Source organism: Gymnodraco acuticeps, unplaced genomic scaffold, assembly GCF_902827175.1.
Source record: "Gymnodraco acuticeps unplaced genomic scaffold, fGymAcu1.1, whole genome shotgun sequence".
NCBI classification, from domain to species: Eukaryota; Metazoa; Chordata; class Actinopteri; order Perciformes; family Bathydraconidae; genus Gymnodraco; species Gymnodraco acuticeps.
The window spans coordinates 1,006,892-1,026,016 of NW_022990701.1; the positions used below are offsets into that span (position 1 = coordinate 1,006,892).

Consider the following 19,125-nt stretch of genomic DNA (forward strand, 5'->3'; position numbering starts at 1 on the left):
TGAAGTTGCAGTATAACTTGTGTTTTGAACATATAGTAGTTTTGTCCCATAAATCCCCATTTTACGAGTATTGTTGTTGTTGCATTTTGTGTAGGGGAAGTTCAGAAAAAAATCATCAAATGTCCAAACTGCTATAATACATGCAGAAAAGAGCTAAATTAAACAACTTTCCCACATTTTGCATGGATGTTCTGGCAGCCTCTGAAGTAAAGAGATGCTCTTTCTGCCTTCTTCCTCACTCTGCAACAAACAAGCAACATTTTAGCACAACTTGCAACAAACAAACTCTCTCATCTGAAAAGAAGCTCTCTGGTGCTGTGAAGCTCTTAGTTTTAGGCGAGAAAACAACATTGTTTCTCACAGTTACATAATCACTTTCCACACAGTGAACGAAGATGTTGGATGTGTGAAAAGTAGGTCTTGTTATTGTCGAGGCTGCATCCCCGCGGCGTGATACTGGCGCTCAGCGGAGGGTGAAGCGGCTCCGCGACTGACTGACGCCAGGTCGAGCAGACCCAAGACAGGCAGAGAGAGGAGAACAGGGAGTGAGAGAGCAGAGAAAGAAAAGGTACTGTAAACTTTCTGATTTATTTCCCAACGTGCTAAATGAAAAGTTTCTTTATGTGTATTTTCAAGTGTTGTTGTGTGCATGGCTCTGTTTGTAAGGAAGTAGACCCCAACGCTTATCAACTCAACAGTGTGTCACTTGGCAGCTTCAAACTTTTTTTTTCCTTCACATTTTTAAACCTCACTTTCAGTCTGGAGCTACAAATGTAGCCACATTTTCATGAATGTGTAAACTACTTGTTTTGGCTACGTGATAACATGATCAAAGTTTGATTAAGAACTATAGTAATCTTGCAATAATGTAGCCTAGAGTCCTAGACTACTGTAGTGCAGACAATTAGTAAGTTTAAATTGGAACATTGCAGAAGTGCTGCATTTGTACACTAAAAGCACTATACGTTGGGGTTAAACTACTCTAAAGCAGGTATTAGTAGAATCACCAGTTAATGTACATGCACACTGTTGTACACAGTGATTATCCATGAGTAAATACAGATACAACTGCAGTTATTAGACACATGGCATGGGCCTATTTGGTTTATTAACCTACAGGATGTGCCATATAATGAATTGCATGGTCTATGAAATGTCAGAACATTTTAAAGATTACCAATTCCAATTATATGAAGGCCACACATGTATAGGGGCAAGAAGTGGACTATATAGCATTATCTTCTTGACAAATTACTTCAATTATTAAATAATTTCCTTTATTTCTATACTATATAAAATATACTATTTTTGGCTTTTTAAACTACAATATGTGAATGATCTGTGTTCACTTTGCGTGACACTTGTTTACTGATGATGTATTAATGAAAAAGGAAGAATGCAATGGGCTTATATTGCATTTCTTTGTACACAAATCACTCATGATACCCTTTTGCATCTTGCTATTTAAAAATAGTGTTTATCATGTCTTTTGGCTGCTGCAGACTTGCTGAGGCAATTTGATTTTGTGCACTGGTGTGCAGCACAGGACATGTGTCTGGTTTTAGGTATGTCAATATATTTATGAATCTGTGTAAGTGTGTATGTGCAAAGGAAAGGGGGAAAGGAGGGAGAGAGAGAGAGACCTACAGCAGCTAAGGCTAGATCTCCTGACATTATTGAAGATGACATATCAGATTACCCAAAGGACAGGAATTTGTCCTTGTCCGTGATTTACTTCCAATTGTTTTATCATTCCTGCATTCTCAGGGTATGCAGCTTTGAATTTGGTTTGAAAATCAAACAAATGGTGTTTTTATAGGATTAAGATGACATGGTTAGTCTTCTTTAATAAAAGGTCATTGAGAGATGTGATTGTCACATGATTCTATCTGCTTAATATCCTTCTTTATACATACAAATCATACCATCATATCTACCTCAATATACCCGTCTATCTATCTATCTATCTATCTATCTATCTATCTATCTATCTATCTATCTATCTATCTATCTATCTATCTATCTATCTATCTATCTATCTATCTATCTATCTATCTATCTATCTATCTATCTATCTATCTATATCTATATCTATCTATCTATCTATCTATCTATCTATCTATCTATCTATCTATCTATCTATATCTATATCTATCTATCCATAGCAAAGGCAACAAAAACCCTACTCAACAACAAGGTGTAAATATAGGTTAGCAGCATTCCTGTATCCAGAGAGTCAGTCACAACAGTAGTGAGTGAACGAAGTTAAACCCTCCTGAGTGTCTGCACGGCCGGCAGCATAGCCTGCCATGTGTCGGGGTGAGGTGTCCAACCTAACACAACACTAACCCAACACTGAGTGCCATGCATGGTTGAGATAGCTGCTTGAAACCCCATGTGTTTGCTAGTTATGTCTGCAGTCGTGTGTGGGACGGACTGCTTCGTCCGGGACATAAAGAGTCTCATCCCACATCAGACAGAACAATACTGACCAAAGTTTTGGTGTCAGAAGGTTTTTGTTTTACTATAGTAGAAGTGTGATTTGCTAGACTTCTGTCACTTGTTCTAGTGTAATCTTTAGGTCAGGTCAGAGGTGTGTATGTGTTGGTGTTTGTGAGGAGAAGTGACCCCAGTGAGTTTAAAGAGCCCCCAGGTCAATGCCATGTCTAGTCACTAAAGGCAACACCTCCCATGGTTATTTCAAGCTTTCTCTGCAACAGTTTTTAAAAGACATGGGGCTGTGGTAAATTAGTATCTACTACGTCAGGCTATTTAGTCTCTATGCTTTTTTAAACCAATGTAAATAGTAATAGCTGTGGTCAGGATGGGATGAATGATCAGCCAATATTATTTAGTCCCAAATACTGTACATTTGTACTTTACATTGGCCAATAAGTAGCAAGACATGTCAGTATAGATACTCAAAATGACCTGGGACATTGAAAGTGTGTCTGCTAAAGACCTTGAACAGATTTGCATAAAATGTATTTTTCAACCGTAAAATGTCCATCTCATATTCTGGTCCACAACTCAAACAATGTGAGGGATCTTAACAAACAATAGGTAACAAATGCCCTGTTCAGTTTCTTTATTTTAATTTGTATGATCATATCCTGGTTTGAATTGTGTCAATTCTAAACTACTATAAATTAGAAAGAATAGTTTTGTAAATTTGCTTTCATTGGGATGCAACTAACAACTATATTCACTATCAATGAATCTGCCAATAACTTCTCTGATGAGAAATGTACTCAACAATGTCTTCACATTAGGTCTGAATAACAGTCCTAACCCCAAATATTTTACATTTACAAATATCTAAAACAGATTTGTTCAATGTTTGGCCTCAAGTGATATTAAACTTCGCAACAGCTGCCCCTCTGGAGATGCTTTCAGACGTCATTGCTGCATGGCTATGATTTGTATTTGTGTAAAAGCATATATTGCATCCTTGTAGTGTATCTCTTAACTCAGTAATGACCCTTGAATACACTTAATGGAGAAGTGCTGGGTTAAGAGACCAGATACACGAGGGTCTTCGTCTCTCTCCCTCTAGAAAACAATCACTCTGTCTTATGTCTCTGTCTCTGCCGTCACTCTCACTTTCTTCCACTCTTTCTCTTTCTGAATCATTCCCCCTCCTCTTCCTCTCTCTCCCTTTATTTTCCACTCTCTCTTCCTGCACTCCTCTGTTTATAGCCAGTGACTCCATTGAGCGGGGGCTAATGGAGGCCCCATCCAGGACCTTGCTGATAAATAATGTAGCTTCTTTATAATGCTCCGTCCCTGGGGAGGGTCCGGAGAGCATCATTACTGCCTCCTCATCCTACACAGCCCAGGCCTAAATTGATTAACAGACACTGAAGCAGTGCAAAATGATCCATGGTGCTGGTGTAGTGGCGAACAGCTCGCACCAGGTGGGTCAAAGCCCCCGCCTGACAGTGTCGCATGATCCCACTCTGTGCTCCCATTAGCCCTGGATCTCTGTCCGCTGGGCTAACAGGGCCATAACGAGCTACCGCTAACACAATAGAGAGAGCATTGCCTGGACTTAGCTGTAGGGAATGTCAGAGTGGTTTTTATGGAGCTGTTGTGTAAATGTGGTGTGTGTGTTTCAGCTTTTATAGGGAGGAGAGCAGCAGCCAAGGCCACTGCAGGCATCTGTGGGACTCTTCATTGACTCTAAGACAAGTAATACATACAAGTCAAAAAATGCCTCGCAGTTAATGATGTTAGTTTTCTATCCCTCTGAAACTTCCTATTTTTTTCTGTTTAATTGTTAATTTAATACATTTGTGCTTTGGGCTGTTTGTCAGACAAAACAAGCAATTGATTTAATATAACAAATTATATTTAGTTGCAGATTATGAGATAATTGTTAGAAGCAATTTAAACCGCTCACCATATCAAAGATTTTTTAAGGGGTTCAAACAGGTCCAATGTTTTAGGTGGAGAACAACCAAACCAATCAGATATTTGTTGGTGGGATTTAGTTTAATCTCTCAGGGAAAAAACTACATGAATGAAAAACTGTGTCAGAAATGGCAACAAGAATCAAAAGATCAATGCAACGGTACAGTTTTTAGTCATTTTAAAGAAATAACTACTTTCATATCAACCTTGTTCTTTGAACTGGAATGCAAACCAATATCAGACAACATGAACACAATCAGGATGCCAAACTAAATGGCAATTTAGTATGATAATAAGTTTATGTCATGCAAACATCCTAGTCTATACATAGGTATAGTAGGAACAGGGAGGCGCCTTTATATTTTGACTGCCTCACTGGCAACTCTAAACTAGCATTGTCCAAAGAACCAACACAAAGCCATATCAGACCCTTCAAATAAACATGTGGTCTGGCCAGCATTCAGATATTTCTCTCTGTCAGGGATGAAAATATCTGAGAGATATCGTCTCCAGCTGCAGCAGAATAACAACAGACGGTCGGGAAGCCTGCTCCAGATGCTTGAAACGTCTTGCATCTGAAATTGATTAAAAGTCGTCTTCCCGCAACTAGTTCTGAACTTGTGCCGATAGTGCTGGATGTTACTGAGAGGCCATCAAAGCTCTGCGGCTGGAAATGGATCAAAAAGACTCACTGTGTGTCTGGATGGTGACCGTGGTACAGAGATGATGTTACAGTTATTCCCTTCTGAACTTGATGTATTGTTGTGCTCAGCACTCAGAGTTCAAGTACGTATTTTGCTTTGTGTGAGGATGTCAGTTCTGCGTCAGACAAGGTCACAAAGTACTATCAGCTTTTGAACATTTGGAAAATATTTAATGATATTATACATAAAATAATAAACGCGGAACAAGGGGAGAGCAGAGACCATAGTCTTGACATTTGAGATGTTCTTGGGTTTTAACCCCAAAACTTTATTAGCACCTTCAGTAATGTGTGCATAGCGGTCAAATATCAAAAGTAGGTATTAGATGTCTGGTTGAATATAATACTTACAAACATTTTTAACAAATATTCAGTTGACAGGAAACCTTGTTTGATCATTTAAGTTTTTCAAGATAAGATGTTAATATTTAATGTTTCAATATCAGGGTTTTAAAACGTCAACGACAACTTTTAACTTGTAGAAAAACCTGTTTCTATTCTTTAAATTAAGGCATCTAAATAGTCGTTAATTGGTCATGAAATACAAAAATATTACAATGGATTACGTGCCCTGACAACAAGAATTGTTTTTTTAAGTTCGTAGTAATATTTCTGCAATAGAGCTATTTTAATGACTAAACAGGCGGGAACAGAGGCAACACCCATTACATTTCTGACCCATCCTCCTCCAGTTGTAACAATCAGGAAACTGGTGAGAGAGAGAGCGAGAAAGGAAGATCAAAAGTCAGGGGTGGTGAGTTGGGGAAACTGCCTTTTTCTCTCCCACCCTGCACCTGTGGAAAAACCTGCTGCTCTCAGCAAGAGGAAGTGATGTCACTGCAGTGTGAGCGATGACAGATATAACACAGAATGATACAGCCTGTTTCCTGTCTCTATGATGGTGGAGAGTTGTTATTTTTGGATGCTAGCAATTCATGATATCATAGTGAAAATGATTTCAGTGTGGAGATATGTTGTCCCTTGATCTCACACACACACAAACGCACACACTCCAGTTTCCTCTCCCTTGTATGTAAGTAGTAGCGTAACTTATGATTAGCCAGTGTGATTCTAAAGCTAAGCTAAGTATAGGTACAACTTGCTGCTTTCCCGTCAGTGGGGTTGGCAATAGAGCACACTACACACAAACACACCCACGTTGTAAACAGCACCTGTTCTCATCAAACTACCCTCCCCGTTGGTCGGCATGATGTAGCCTACACATGCAGTAGCTGACAAAGATAGAAATCGCTATTCATCCCATAATCTGAAGGGCCAAGAATAACTACAGGGCAGTCTTAATGATGTATTTGTGCCTGCGTGTAGGAAATCCAATATACTGCAGGCTTTACTGTCAGGGAGTGATGCATCCCCACCCGTGAGTCAGTGCGGATAAAAGGTGGAGGATTTCTGACAAGCTCTTTATTTGATTCTAGGAGTGCATCTGAGCATTTGTGCAAAGCCAAACCTCAACCATAACTCTGTTTCTATCTTCCCTAATTGTATTTAGAAAGAGAACTTGAAAAGAACTGGGAGAGCTTCTGTTTTCCCATTTAAAAGCTTGAATGCGCGTTATGTCCTGGCTACAAAATTGCTCCTGTGGGACCCGGGTGAATGGGCACATTTATCCTGGGGTCCACGTGCACTTCCTTTTTATTGTCCTGCACATTGCCAGATTCCTGCCCAGTGTTTGTGGGTTGGTGGCGTTCAAGCTTTGTAGGACATTTTTCTCAGCAGGCGACTCATTGGAAGTTTCCCTCTGAAAGTATGGATACAAATATCGCATAAATAACCAAATTAAAGACAGCAACTAGGGCTTTTGAAATGTGTGGGTAGTATTTTAACTGAGTATCCGACGTTGCCTCACGCTGATAACTCCTTTAAGATGATTGACTAAATATGATTTGTACTCTAAAAGGAAAATTGAATAATTCATTATCAGCATTATTACCATTACTTGCCGCTGATGGTAAAGTTGAAATAGTAAATCAATGCTAAACAAATTATTCGGCTGCCATACTGTATAGTTACTGTATAAAATAAATGTTGAAGAAAAACAGCGTGGCAGATTGAACCTACGTTTAACAGTGTACATGTCTGCAAAGTGACTTAGGGGTTAAACCTGCGGGCTAAATTCCTACAGGTTGTGTATGCTACATATTAAGTCATTTACAGTAAATTACATTAGAGAGCGGTGGTAATGTGACAAGCCATACGCACAGGAAGCTATCCGGAGAATGCCTGATTGGGGCGGACGTTCACGGGAGGCTGTCCGTCATGACTCCTCTGCCAGTTTCCCAGAAGCCATGATGGACTTGGCCATTACGGCTATAATGGTGACATGATCTCCTTATGAAGTGTTGTCCAGGCAGTCTTCTGGTGAGCCGTCAGTGCTGCTCGGGGGCAAAAGGGGGAGAGGTTTATATTGCTACAACTTTGTAAGAGAAAGGACACAGCTAGCAGGACTGATCTGCAGACATGTGTTTGAAATCTCTGAAAGAAAGGACATTTTACTCATAAATGCTAACCTAACTCTGCTTTTCTTACAGTGAGTGACTATCAAGAGGATCTGATCCTACATCTTGGAATCTGAGGATTACCTGAAACTCCAAAAGGACGATATTTTCATCCTCTAATACTGGACTTTCCCCAACCGCTGCTCACACTTTTTTTGGGCAGAAAGGAGAGGGGAGGAGGACGGCTCGTCCATCATGAATGTCACCTCGCTCTTCTCCTTCACCAGCCCGGCGGTCAAACGGCTGCTGGGTTGGAAGCAGGGAGACGAGGAAGAGAAATGGGCGGAAAAGGCTGTGGATGCTCTGGTTAAGAAACTGAAAAAGAAGAAGGGAGCCATGGAGGAGCTGGAGAGGGCTCTCAGCTGCCCGGGTCAGGTCAGTAACTGTGTGACCATCCCCCGCTCTCTGGACGGGCGGCTGCAGGTGTCCCACCGGAAAGGTCTGCCGCACGTCATTTACTGTCGGGTGTGGCGCTGGCCCGACCTGCAGTCTCACCACGAGCTGAAGGCCCTGGAATGCTGCGAGTTCCCCTTCGGCGCCAAACAGAAGGATGTGTGCATCAACCCCTACCACTACAAACGAGTGGGACAGTCCAGGTGAGTGATAAGGACCTGAAATCGTTTTTTTATGGATGCACTGCGACTATCAGGACCAATACTGACCTTATTAAGTGAATAAGTATTGTTGGGGCTGACACACATTGTCAGTGGTATTATAAAACAAGAAATTAGTTATATTAATTTGGTCACCGCAATCCTTTCATAAGGTGGAATAAGAATGACTCAGATTTTAATTTAGTGGATTATAGAAAAAAAGATTGAGGATAGACCCAGAGAATAAAAATAAACTTGATAGAAATTATTTCTAAATTGATGTTAAGAAATCTGGCCTAGTGGTTACAGCACCCCATTGACTATGATCACAACATCCCCATTTTTACTTTTCCTAAAAAGAGGACAAAACATTTTATTTAAAAGAATTTCAGGAACTTCTTTAGCAGTTTTCTAAGTTTGTAAATGATTACTCCTACCCAGAACTTTGTATTTTCTTGAAATGACTTATGCAGATCTATCTTCTTACTGCCTCTCTTATCATCTTTTCAAAAAGGTTTTTTATCTGGTCAAAATGACAAGAGAAAACACCACCCTCCTTTGATTTATCAGACTGTAAGACTGACTGCAGAATCTTCGCCTCATTAAGAGATTATAACAAATCAAAGATTAAGAGATTTAAAAACTATCAAATGGGTTAAAATAATAAAAGACCTAAAAAGGCTTTATTTAACTACCTATGTTGTGAAGGGTTTTTAGAAACAGTCCAGATACTTGGGGCATTCACTGCAAAGGTAGTGGAGAACCAAGACAAATCAAACAGTATTTGGCCTCTTACTAAACTAATAAGGGTCAGCTGACAAGATAGAAACAGCTGTGTGCAGGGTGCTAAGTGTGTTAGGGGCCAAGTGTGTGTGTTCGTTCATGTGTGTGTGCAGCAGGAATTTCCATCTGGGGGAGAATGAGGGCTTTGTTTTGGGCATGCTCTGTGCTGTTCGCCTTTTTGTAATAGTTATGCACACATTGAGACACACACACTCACACACTCACACACACTCTTGCTCGAGGGTTACAAAAAACAGGATACACACGTGAATACACACACATGACTACACACAGTTTCTCTGAGGATAGCTGGAACAGGAAGCCTCTCACTCACACACACAATTGGAGGAAAGAGTTGCACACTTTTTGTTTTAGCAGCGGGTGTAGGACGGAGGGCTAAGGTGATTAAACCCCACAGCACCTGTCTGTCCACACCCTCCCCCCCCTCTCTCTCCCCTAACAACACCCGTCTACACACACATCCTGTCAATCTCCCTTCACTATTCCACCAAAGACCTGCTTCACATGTAACCTTTGATATAAACTGCTACATTGATGCATTGGCGCAGCACACATGGGCTACCTGCAGAATTACTGACAGCAGCGTGGGCCCGTCTAATATTTCAGCACCAGCTTTATTTATCTGCACAGGTATTTATAGACACAAGTGGAGCATATCTCTGTGGATTGTATGTACTGCACCTGAATAGCCCTCACATCAGCCAGGATAGTTTCGCCAAGTGATGAATTACTCAAGAATGGCTAGACTCAAAATGTCTTTTCAGAGCAGAAACTCGAGAGTCTAGTCCAAATACTGCTGGCAAACACCAACAGGCTGGAAGCTGACATTTGGAAAAATGCAGGGACATCTACAACAAGAATGTAGAGTAGACATAAAGAGAGTGCCAGAACAATATTTCATTATTATGTTGGAGTTAAATAACTTTCTTTTTCAGTTTGTGTGAATAGATTTCACATGTCTGAGACGCAAGCCTAAAGTCAAACTATACATACAGACTTACACTACAAAGTTATTTTTATGGATTTTATGGTAATCTTGGGTTCTTTTTATAATTAATTAATTAATTAATTAATTAATTATAGTTAATCTACTTTTACATCATGATAGTGATATATGTTGTGATATAAAAACAATCTATGAATCAACTAAAATAATTAAGGTGGATACAATAAAGAGAGATGCATCAAAGCACTTCCTGTTTTAACCGTTGTTATGTCTTCCTCAGTGCTGCCCCCTGTGTTGGTACCGAGGAACAGCGAGTTCAACGCCAAGCATACAATGCTGCCTCGCTTCCGCAACCCTCTACAACAGAATGAGCCGCACATGCCGCAGAATGCCACCTTCCCAGAATCCTTTACTCAGGTCAACACAATACCCGCCACTTTTCCCACCTCGCCGGTAAACAGCTACCCGAGCTCGCCAGGAAGCGGCAGCAGCAGCGCCACCTTCCCACATTCGCCATCCAGCACGGACCCCGGCAGTCCCTTCCAGATGCCAGGTGAGATCCACGGTGAACATGTCTTCAACTTGTATTTGTTTTCCTCCGTACTGAACAACAACAACTCACTTCCCTGCCCTTTGTGTTTTCCTCCTTCCTGATGCAGACACCCCTCCTCCTGCCTACATGCCCCCAGAGGAGCAGATGACGCAGGATATCCCCCAGCCGATGGACACCACCCTGCTGGCTCCAACATTGCCCATAGAGAGTAACAACCGGCCAGGTAACCATAGCAATTACTACAGTATATCAAACAAGCACACATCTAACCTTGAATTCCCGCTGATATCATCCACATAAAGCTGTCTGCACCTGCTCGCCTTGATCTGCAGGTGCATGGATTTCTGGGAAGTCTAGTTATTTTTAAAGTTGTTTTATTTTTCCTGTGGTCAACCTCCAGATTAAAAAAACAAAAGTCTCAGCTGAGTTGGTCGGACATATCCGATAAGATCTGCGTGTGGAGAGGATCTGCCAGTTTACAGCGAGCCTCTGTCTGTGGGTGCGAGCTCAAAGCCTCAGCAAATTAAGCCTGGCCTCAGAGCAGTTTTATGAGGCCTATAAAAGCTTATAGTGTGTCTTCTCTGCTGGTGGTAATGACTTGAAACTCGTTAACGATAAGATCACTAATTACCCCCATCTTCAGATCTGAAATGTGGTGCGATAATTGCTGCTATCTCCATTCTGTGGTTTTGGTTTTATTGTACTAGAGACACATCTGAACCTGGCATTCATGAATACGTAATGACATGTTTTGACTCCACAGCTTTGTGATTGAAAGGGTAATTCCATTCGTTTTTGACTGATAAAGTTTTTTTGCCCCAATGTGAGTCATTCAAAGCAGTTCCTAACGTTTTTATTTTGTATTTAAACCCTCTGTAGTAGTATTTGTTTCTAATGTGTATAATTATGATGTTCTTGGAGAGTTGACAGTAGCTGCACTTGTAGTGTTGCTGAGCATGAAGGTCTCACAAGTACAGATCACCTGTGTGACTGTGAATTTGAGATAAAACAAAGGATCAGATTGAGCTCAATAAAGCCGATACCCATCAGTAAAAAAATCCTCCATCAGCCCGATACAGATCTTTGAGATTAAAATAAACCCCTACATCAGATAAGAAGAGGAAAACATTCCATTGTAGTCTTACTTTTCAGTTTACAGACTGACTTCCTTGTACAACTCTTACCTAATACATAATATAGTTAATGTTAACTGAGGTAACATTAGGTACATTAGGATAATTAGTCACATATCAGATTATTTGGATCAGTGGCTCCAAGCCTTTTTTGCTTGTAACTCCTTTATACAAAGCAATGTCAACTTGCGTCCCCTTATAACAACAGGCATATCTAATGAGTTGTAAGCAGTGCCATCAAAGAAGGATTTTCTCTTCTCCAAATTATTTCTAGAGCATGAACTTATTGCAGACTGGTATACAGTGGCTTGTATAAAACATGTCTGACTGTTGTACTTGTTCCTGTCTCACTTGGGTGTAGCGCATTCCTACATTTTAGAAATTACTTTGGGGCGAAATGTTTTTTCACAGCCAATTAAAAAACGAACACCAAAACTTTAAAAAACAAAATGTTTCTTCCGTGGTTACATTTTGTCTGCACTAACACACCATGCAGGTGTTTGCAGTTAAATTATTCTCACCTCATGTTGGAATAGCAGCTGGACTTTGGTCTGAACTCTAGTTTTCCACACCTGACCATCAAAATATTTGTGCTTTTTTATGATCATGCACTCAGGGCCCAAACATTCTGCCCACACATGGAGCAGCAGCAGCGGGAAAGAGCTGTTGAAATGTTTGCTGAAGTAGGAGTTTGGGGAGTTTTTTTATTCTTTTGCACAAGCTGCATCCTGTACAGCGGAGAGGGTTTCTATTGTAGACCAGCTCCGGGAAAGGGACAGACACACCTGCTAGCCAGTGCCACGCTACAGGGGAGGTTTGGGAGAAGTATCTGCTTAGATAAACATGATTTATTCCTCTCTCTCAGATAGGGAGGGGCCAGCTGGCACTGGCTCAGAGAGCATGGCCAGGCACCTTCTATTGACAGTTTTTCTGCTCAATAAAGCTGGCACACAGACAGTGGGCATTTAGGATGCGTCCACATTGATTTTGGTCCGCATAAATGTACTCAAATGTAGCCGGTGGGTCCTATATGTTTATTATGGGCTTTGGGGGATAATTTGCATGAAATAATTGTGCAGATGAGTAAGATTTATAGCTGGCATCAGTGGCTCCTGGCATCCGGAGTCTGCTCAGAGGAATCTTAAATGTGCATAATGTGTCTGGGTCCATCTCTGTGTGTACAGTGTACTCAGCTCAGTCCTGTGACCTGTTAATGTGTTTCCTGCGCAGATGTGCAGCCGGTGGCCTACGAGGAGCCCAAGCACTGGTGCTCTATTGTTTACTACGAGCTCAACAATCGTGTCGGAGAGGCCTTCCAGGCGTCCTCCACCAGCGTGCTCGTGGACGGCTTCACAGATCCCTCCAACAACCGCAACCGCTTCTGCCTCGGCCTGCTCTCAAACGTCAACCGTAACTCCACCATCGAGAACACCCGGCGGCACATCGGCAAAGGTGCAGTACGGACACAACCATTTAGCGAATGACTGTCAGCAGCCAAGGCTAAATCAATTCACTTTGTCAATAGGAACAATAACAACAGATTGAGTCAACATGTGTGTGTGTATTGATTGTAAATGGCCACACTGATGTTTGGGGGCCTTTGTTTTTTGCTGATGAAAGTGACCAACACTAATTCTCCTTGTTTCCTCTCAGGTGTCCATCTGTATTATGTTGGAGGGGAGGTGTACGCAGAGTGTCTGAGTGACAGCAGTATCTTCGTCCAGAGTCGTAACTGTAACTATCACCACGGCTTCCATCCCACAACCGTGTGTAAGATTCCCAGCGGCTGCAGCCTGAAAATCTTCAACAACCAGGAGTTTGCTGAGCTGCTGGCCCAATCCGTCAACCACGGCTTCGAGGCCGTCTACGAGCTCACCAAGATGTGTACCATCCGCATGAGCTTCGTTAAGGTAGGCTTTTTTTATTAAAAATATGACATTTGTTGACTGGGTGATGTTAATCTTTACCTCCCTGTATTTAGAAAAACGATTTGATCCAACTGACTTGGTCCATTGTTCGTTTTTTTATAAAAAAAAGAAAATAAATATGGGAAAATATAAACATGTATTTTGACTATCAAATAAAACTTCATTTGGAATATCAAAATCACCAAGACTTTTTTTTTAGTATTATATTTTTGATGCACAATGTACTTCCTGTACTTCCTATTAATTTATGCACCCCAAATGTGCTGGTTGTAAGTTGACGCCTTTCTCTGCAAAGTGCAATTAACAGTATCTCTGGCAGCAACAACTTTTGGATGTTTGGTGACATTATATAAGGCTACAAGTGTTTAAAAAACAGTTTTCTCCATGTTTAGAGGTCTACATTCATCCTCAGTAAAACATCTGTAAAATGAATACATTCAGATACTGTAAAACTCTTTTCCTGAATTTGCTACAAATATCTACAGTAACAGTGGAAATCTTGATAGAAAATTAAATCTTTATATGGACTCAAGCAGAGCTCAACATTAAGACTCCACAGTAGTAGGGTCTCTCTGGTAGCTCACCTGTAGAGCAGATGCTCCATGTACTAAGGCTGAGTCCTGACCACGGCCCTTTGCAACATGTCCTCCCCATAGGCGGCGCGTGAGGCTCAGGTTTGGGAAGGCTAAATAACTTTTTTTTTACCTGATGCTGCCCGCCTCCGGCGTCTATAGAAAAGAGATCAACTCATTGAAAGCACCGCCTGCTGACCAATCAGAGCTCAGTGTGCGGAGTTTAAAACTATCAAGTCATATTACAGGATAAAGGAAATATAGTTTAAACTGCCGTATGCAGAGAAGACTCCGACGTTTCGCACTTATCATTCATATCACATTCAATCAGATCATCGATCATATAATATCACAATATTTCCTTATTTGAGTCAGCTTCTCGAGCCGTATCTGGCCGTGCAACACTTACAGTGTCATTACGTTGACGAAACATTCAAGTCAAATGTAATTAAAGTCAGATCCACTAGTGTCGATGGGGCAGTGATATCATAAAACTGTTGTACGCTTTCAAACACTCTGTAGTTATTTTTTAACCAGTTGTTCTGTATTCTCCTTGCAGGTGCAACTATGTGGCTTGTATCCTGGAATATATGTTTAAGTCATGGATGGTTAAAGTTCATATTTGTCTAATATTAGTTTACTTTTCATTAATGAAGTATGACGCTGCGCTGTCAATACACTTGTCCCTGTTTGTGATTGGTCAAATGTTGCTAACCCCGCCCCTTTCACATGAACGCGCTTTCAGCTGGAGACAGAAACCCTGGCTGGCTTGATTTACCGAGTTGATAACCAGCGTCGTAGGACCGCTTACCGAGATCTCGTTTGTTAGGGTTAGTTAAGATAACTCAAACATATCCAGGGTCTGTTGAACTGGCTTCGTACAGGGCACAGGTGGCTGCATAGAAGCACAAATGTCAAAGACACAAACATTATACATTATATTTTAATTTTACCAGGATGCAGTGACACAAATATTTGGGAAGGCTTAGCCTTCCCTAGCCTACAGTACCCGCCGCCCCTGGTCCTCCCCTTTCTCTCCCAGTTTCCTGGCCATCCGGGAGAAAATAAAAAAATAAGACTTAAACAAGACATATGCAAGTACAGCAGGATGTAGCAATATCCTGTGGCATAATTCAAAATGTTTTGTCTTTATGTGTTCCAGGGCTGGGGAGCAGAGTACCACCGTCAGGATGTGACCAGCACACCCTGCTGGATTGAGATTCACCTGCACGGCCCCCTGCAGTGGTTGGATAAGGTGCTAACCCAGATGGGCTCTCCCCACAACCCCATATCCTCCGTCTCCTAGGCTTCGCTGTCCTCAGCCTCGTGGCTGTCCATACCCCAGCATTTTAGTCTAAGTAGCAAGAATAGCTTCCCAGATTGGCTTGTGGTTTAGCAAGTCTGCCTTTTCCCATAACTGATGGAGGTTTTGACTGAAACACAAGCTGATCTGGAACCAGTGGGGCTGGGCGTTTTTGTTAAATGGGTCGGTTTGTTCTCTACTTGAAGGATGTCTGAATTGGGCACATTTACAGTCTGGGAGAGGCGTAAGCAAAGTGAGCGTGATGCAACTGGAAGATACTTGATCTTTGTGACCAACTGTAATAATTAGACCATCACACTCATCATGACGCAAGTATCCTCCCTGATCTTGCTCCAACAATGTCTCTTATTCATTGTTCTATAATTCTGACTCATTGCTAGTTTTCATCTAAATATTCCCTCTGAAATCAAGATAAATGTGTAGTTACAATAATAATGGGACATTCCAGGTCACCAAATTGCAGCTGGCGGATGTTTACTGCCCGACTGCAACGAGGTTAACATGAAATGTACTTACAACATGTAAAATGTTTGCAGGGAGTTGGACTGAACATTTTTAATCATCTCCAGATACTTAAACAAGTATTCTGTTTTACTCAAAATGTTCTTTTTTTAGGTTAACAAATTAAAGCATTTCAACATTTTTATAAAAATAGAATCACATATCGCCATGAAAAAACAACAGGGCAAAACTACGGGGAGTTTGAGAGTTACGACAGGGGTTTAGTGTGGGGCATGGCACTAAAAGGGCATTTCAGACGACTCATGAAAAAAAGATTAATGTTTAAATGTTGCTCATCTTGCATTGAATGAGTTTTATGGAAAAAAAGAATAGTGTTTAGATATATTCACTATTAGACTATGTGCTGTGCAGTCTGGTTTTGCAAAGCATAGTTTGGTTAGTGTAGTTTCACACATTTAAGACTGGTAGCTTAACACCACAAGAAGCAGAGGCAAGTGCAGTTTAGTTTGTCCTTCGCTGTAAACTCTGCAGTAAAATGAAATGTGTCAAATACAGAGTGACATTGAGGACATAAATATTTCAGCAACTGCATCGTTCTCTTATTACATTGACTGAGCAACACGTTTTAAATGACTGCTATGGGGAAATGTTGAGCATTCAAATTGTAATTGTTGACAGAAAAAAGGTTACTGATGTCCCAATATTAATTATTTTTGTTTTTATAAAATGCAGATGTTGCCATTCAATTCTTTTATGCAATCCTCTTTGCTATTAAACTGTATTACTCTTTACATTCTTTTTGTATTTTTCTGAACATGTTTTTTTTGTTTTGGTTTGTCTGCACTTTCACACATTGCCTCTTTGTTTTGTTTTAGTTTCTTTCTCCTTCTTTCTGTTTTTGCTCAGTAAAACTCCCAGAAAAGCAGTTTTATTCCATGAATATCAAGCCTCTACTGGAAGATTCAATAAATTTGTTTCATTACTTGCAGTATCTCAAACTCTTTTATATGCACTGTGTCAGGGTGTGTGTGTGTGTGTGTGTGTGTGTGTGTGTGTGTGTGTGTGTGTGTGTGTGTGTGTGTGTGTTTGTTTGTTTGTGTGCCTGTCTGTTTAATTACAGGCCACCCATGATAGGAAAATATGCAATATGGTATTGTCGGGTCTTTAAAAAACATCAACCACTTTTTGAGTGTGTGTGTGTGTGCGTGCATGAATGTAGACCTCCAATTAGAGAGGTGCAACAATTACAAGTGCAGCCAACTGCACTAATGTGAAGTGGGATTTCATTTTCTATTAACTTGCTGGAAAATACATGTGGGTTTTCTTTTGTTTTATAGGACACATTGTGACAGTAGTGGAACAGTTATAACAATCTTCCAGGAAACTCCCTTGGAAATCACTGATTTAAGCGTGTGTGTGTGTGCCGGAGTTCCACATGACCAGTAGCGTGGCGTGGGGAAAAATGTAGGGGAAGCCCATTTTTTGGGTCGGGGGGTGGTCAATAACGTAACCAGATGAGTGATTACAGCGCCCGGTATCATTTTACACACATTGGTATCACACAGATGCAGGACTTGCACACGCCTGTTATCTAACCGACAGGTCCGCACGCACTCTCCAGCTGAAACTCTCTCCTTATTAATTTAAGCATTTTACTTATTAATGTATGCAGACAATCACACAATCTATGTGATTTTTGGATTTACCGTGCCTCTCAATTGCCCGTGACAGGTTGGCAAGGTCGATGAATCCTGAAGTTGCCCAAGGATTGTTCAGGGAGCACGAATCCTTGTCAAAAAGAAGACATGGCCAGCAAATTAGACGCTGAAGTTTAGCGCTTCCAGGTAGCCACTCCGTGCGGACATAATTGTCCTCATTGAACGTCCGATTCTCTCCCTTTTTCCTCTGCGTACACACAGCTCGAGTGCGGGCATTTGCCTGTCATATGATTTAATTTTTAGTTGCTGCTGTAGCGGAAGTTTAGTAAAGTTATGTTTGATTAAGTACGCCAAATCTCCACCCTCCATAATGCTTCATTTGCTTGATAATTTCTAACGGCGGTGATGACAGTTACAGTATTAAAACTGATGTTGATGTGATTTGATTGGATGGCAGTGTCCAATCAAATCGCCAGCCGCCAGCCGCCTCTGAAGGGAAGCAAGAGGCGGCTAGCTTCCCTTGGCATGGCCCTGACCAATCACAGGTTGGCAGGGGCATCACGTGGGCCTCATCTGATTGGTCAATCCCTCCATTTTTTTTCACCAAGGGAAGCTAGATTCGGCTGGCCTCCTCTCGCAACAGTGAGTGCAATCTACTGTTTCACCATAACATCTAGAGGGGCGCTGTTTGTTTCACTCTTTGTAAAATACTCAATGAGAATGGGGGAGAGACGGGCCGGCAGCAACACACAGCAAAGGAGAATTATCGAAACAAAACAAAGTGTTTGTATTTATTTATTTAAATTATAACTACAATCCGAAAAAACAGGGGAAGCCTGGCTTCCCTTGGCCTCCGGGAGAAAACGCCACTGCACATGACTACATGACGTGGGTGGTATGGTTGCACAGTGGTTAGTACTGTTGCCTCCCAAGAGTTTGCATGTTTCTCCCAAATTCCACAGACAGGCACGTCAGGTGGACTGCAGACTGTGAACGTCTATGACTTAGTGTGAGTGAGTGTTGGGACCTTTATATATACAGTCTATGGTTGGGACACACGTCAGTCTTTACTTTACCAGACTGAAGACAATCTTCCTGGTTTTGTAGCTAAAATTGGGTGGAAACAATTATAGAATCAGTGTTTCTCTACCTTGTGATGTACTAATGATTAATCTGTCAACTCTCCATCTTTCACTTGAAACTCTAACTGAAAACACAATATAATGTGGCTGTCTACATATAAGATACAATTATCAATTTAGGAGTAATATTGCCACAATGCAATGTAATGATGTCAAGTTTTATGCTTTTTAGGTAGAAGATGGGTTTGGGTCATAGTGTGCATGACCATAGCCATATAATATAATATCTATATAATAATAATATATAATAGAATAATAGAATCTCTCTATATGGCGCTGTCACAGACTATAGTATGTATTATAAAGCCATGGTTCAGTTTGGATGTGAAAATTAACCTCTGCTGCCACCTTCTGCTGAAATGTGTCCACTGTCCTCAT

General features: G+C 41.1%; 1 protein-coding gene across 1 annotated transcript; it reads left to right on the forward strand.

The window, feature by feature from the left end:
• The first annotated feature begins 516 nt into the window (after positions 1–516).
• On the forward strand, positions 517–16,938 carry smad1 (SMAD family member 1). The gene is given in 9 exon segments (XM_034231483.1): positions 517–568; positions 4,119–4,191; positions 7,666–8,217; positions 8,219–8,228; positions 10,256–10,528; positions 10,635–10,751; positions 12,892–13,113; positions 13,315–13,571; positions 15,324–16,938. Coding segments are annotated over 7 exon segments (1,413 nt in total). The 5' UTR covers positions 517–568; positions 4,119–4,191; positions 7,666–7,827; the 3' UTR covers positions 15,468–16,938.
• Positions 16,939–19,125: the final 2,187 nt, after the last annotated feature.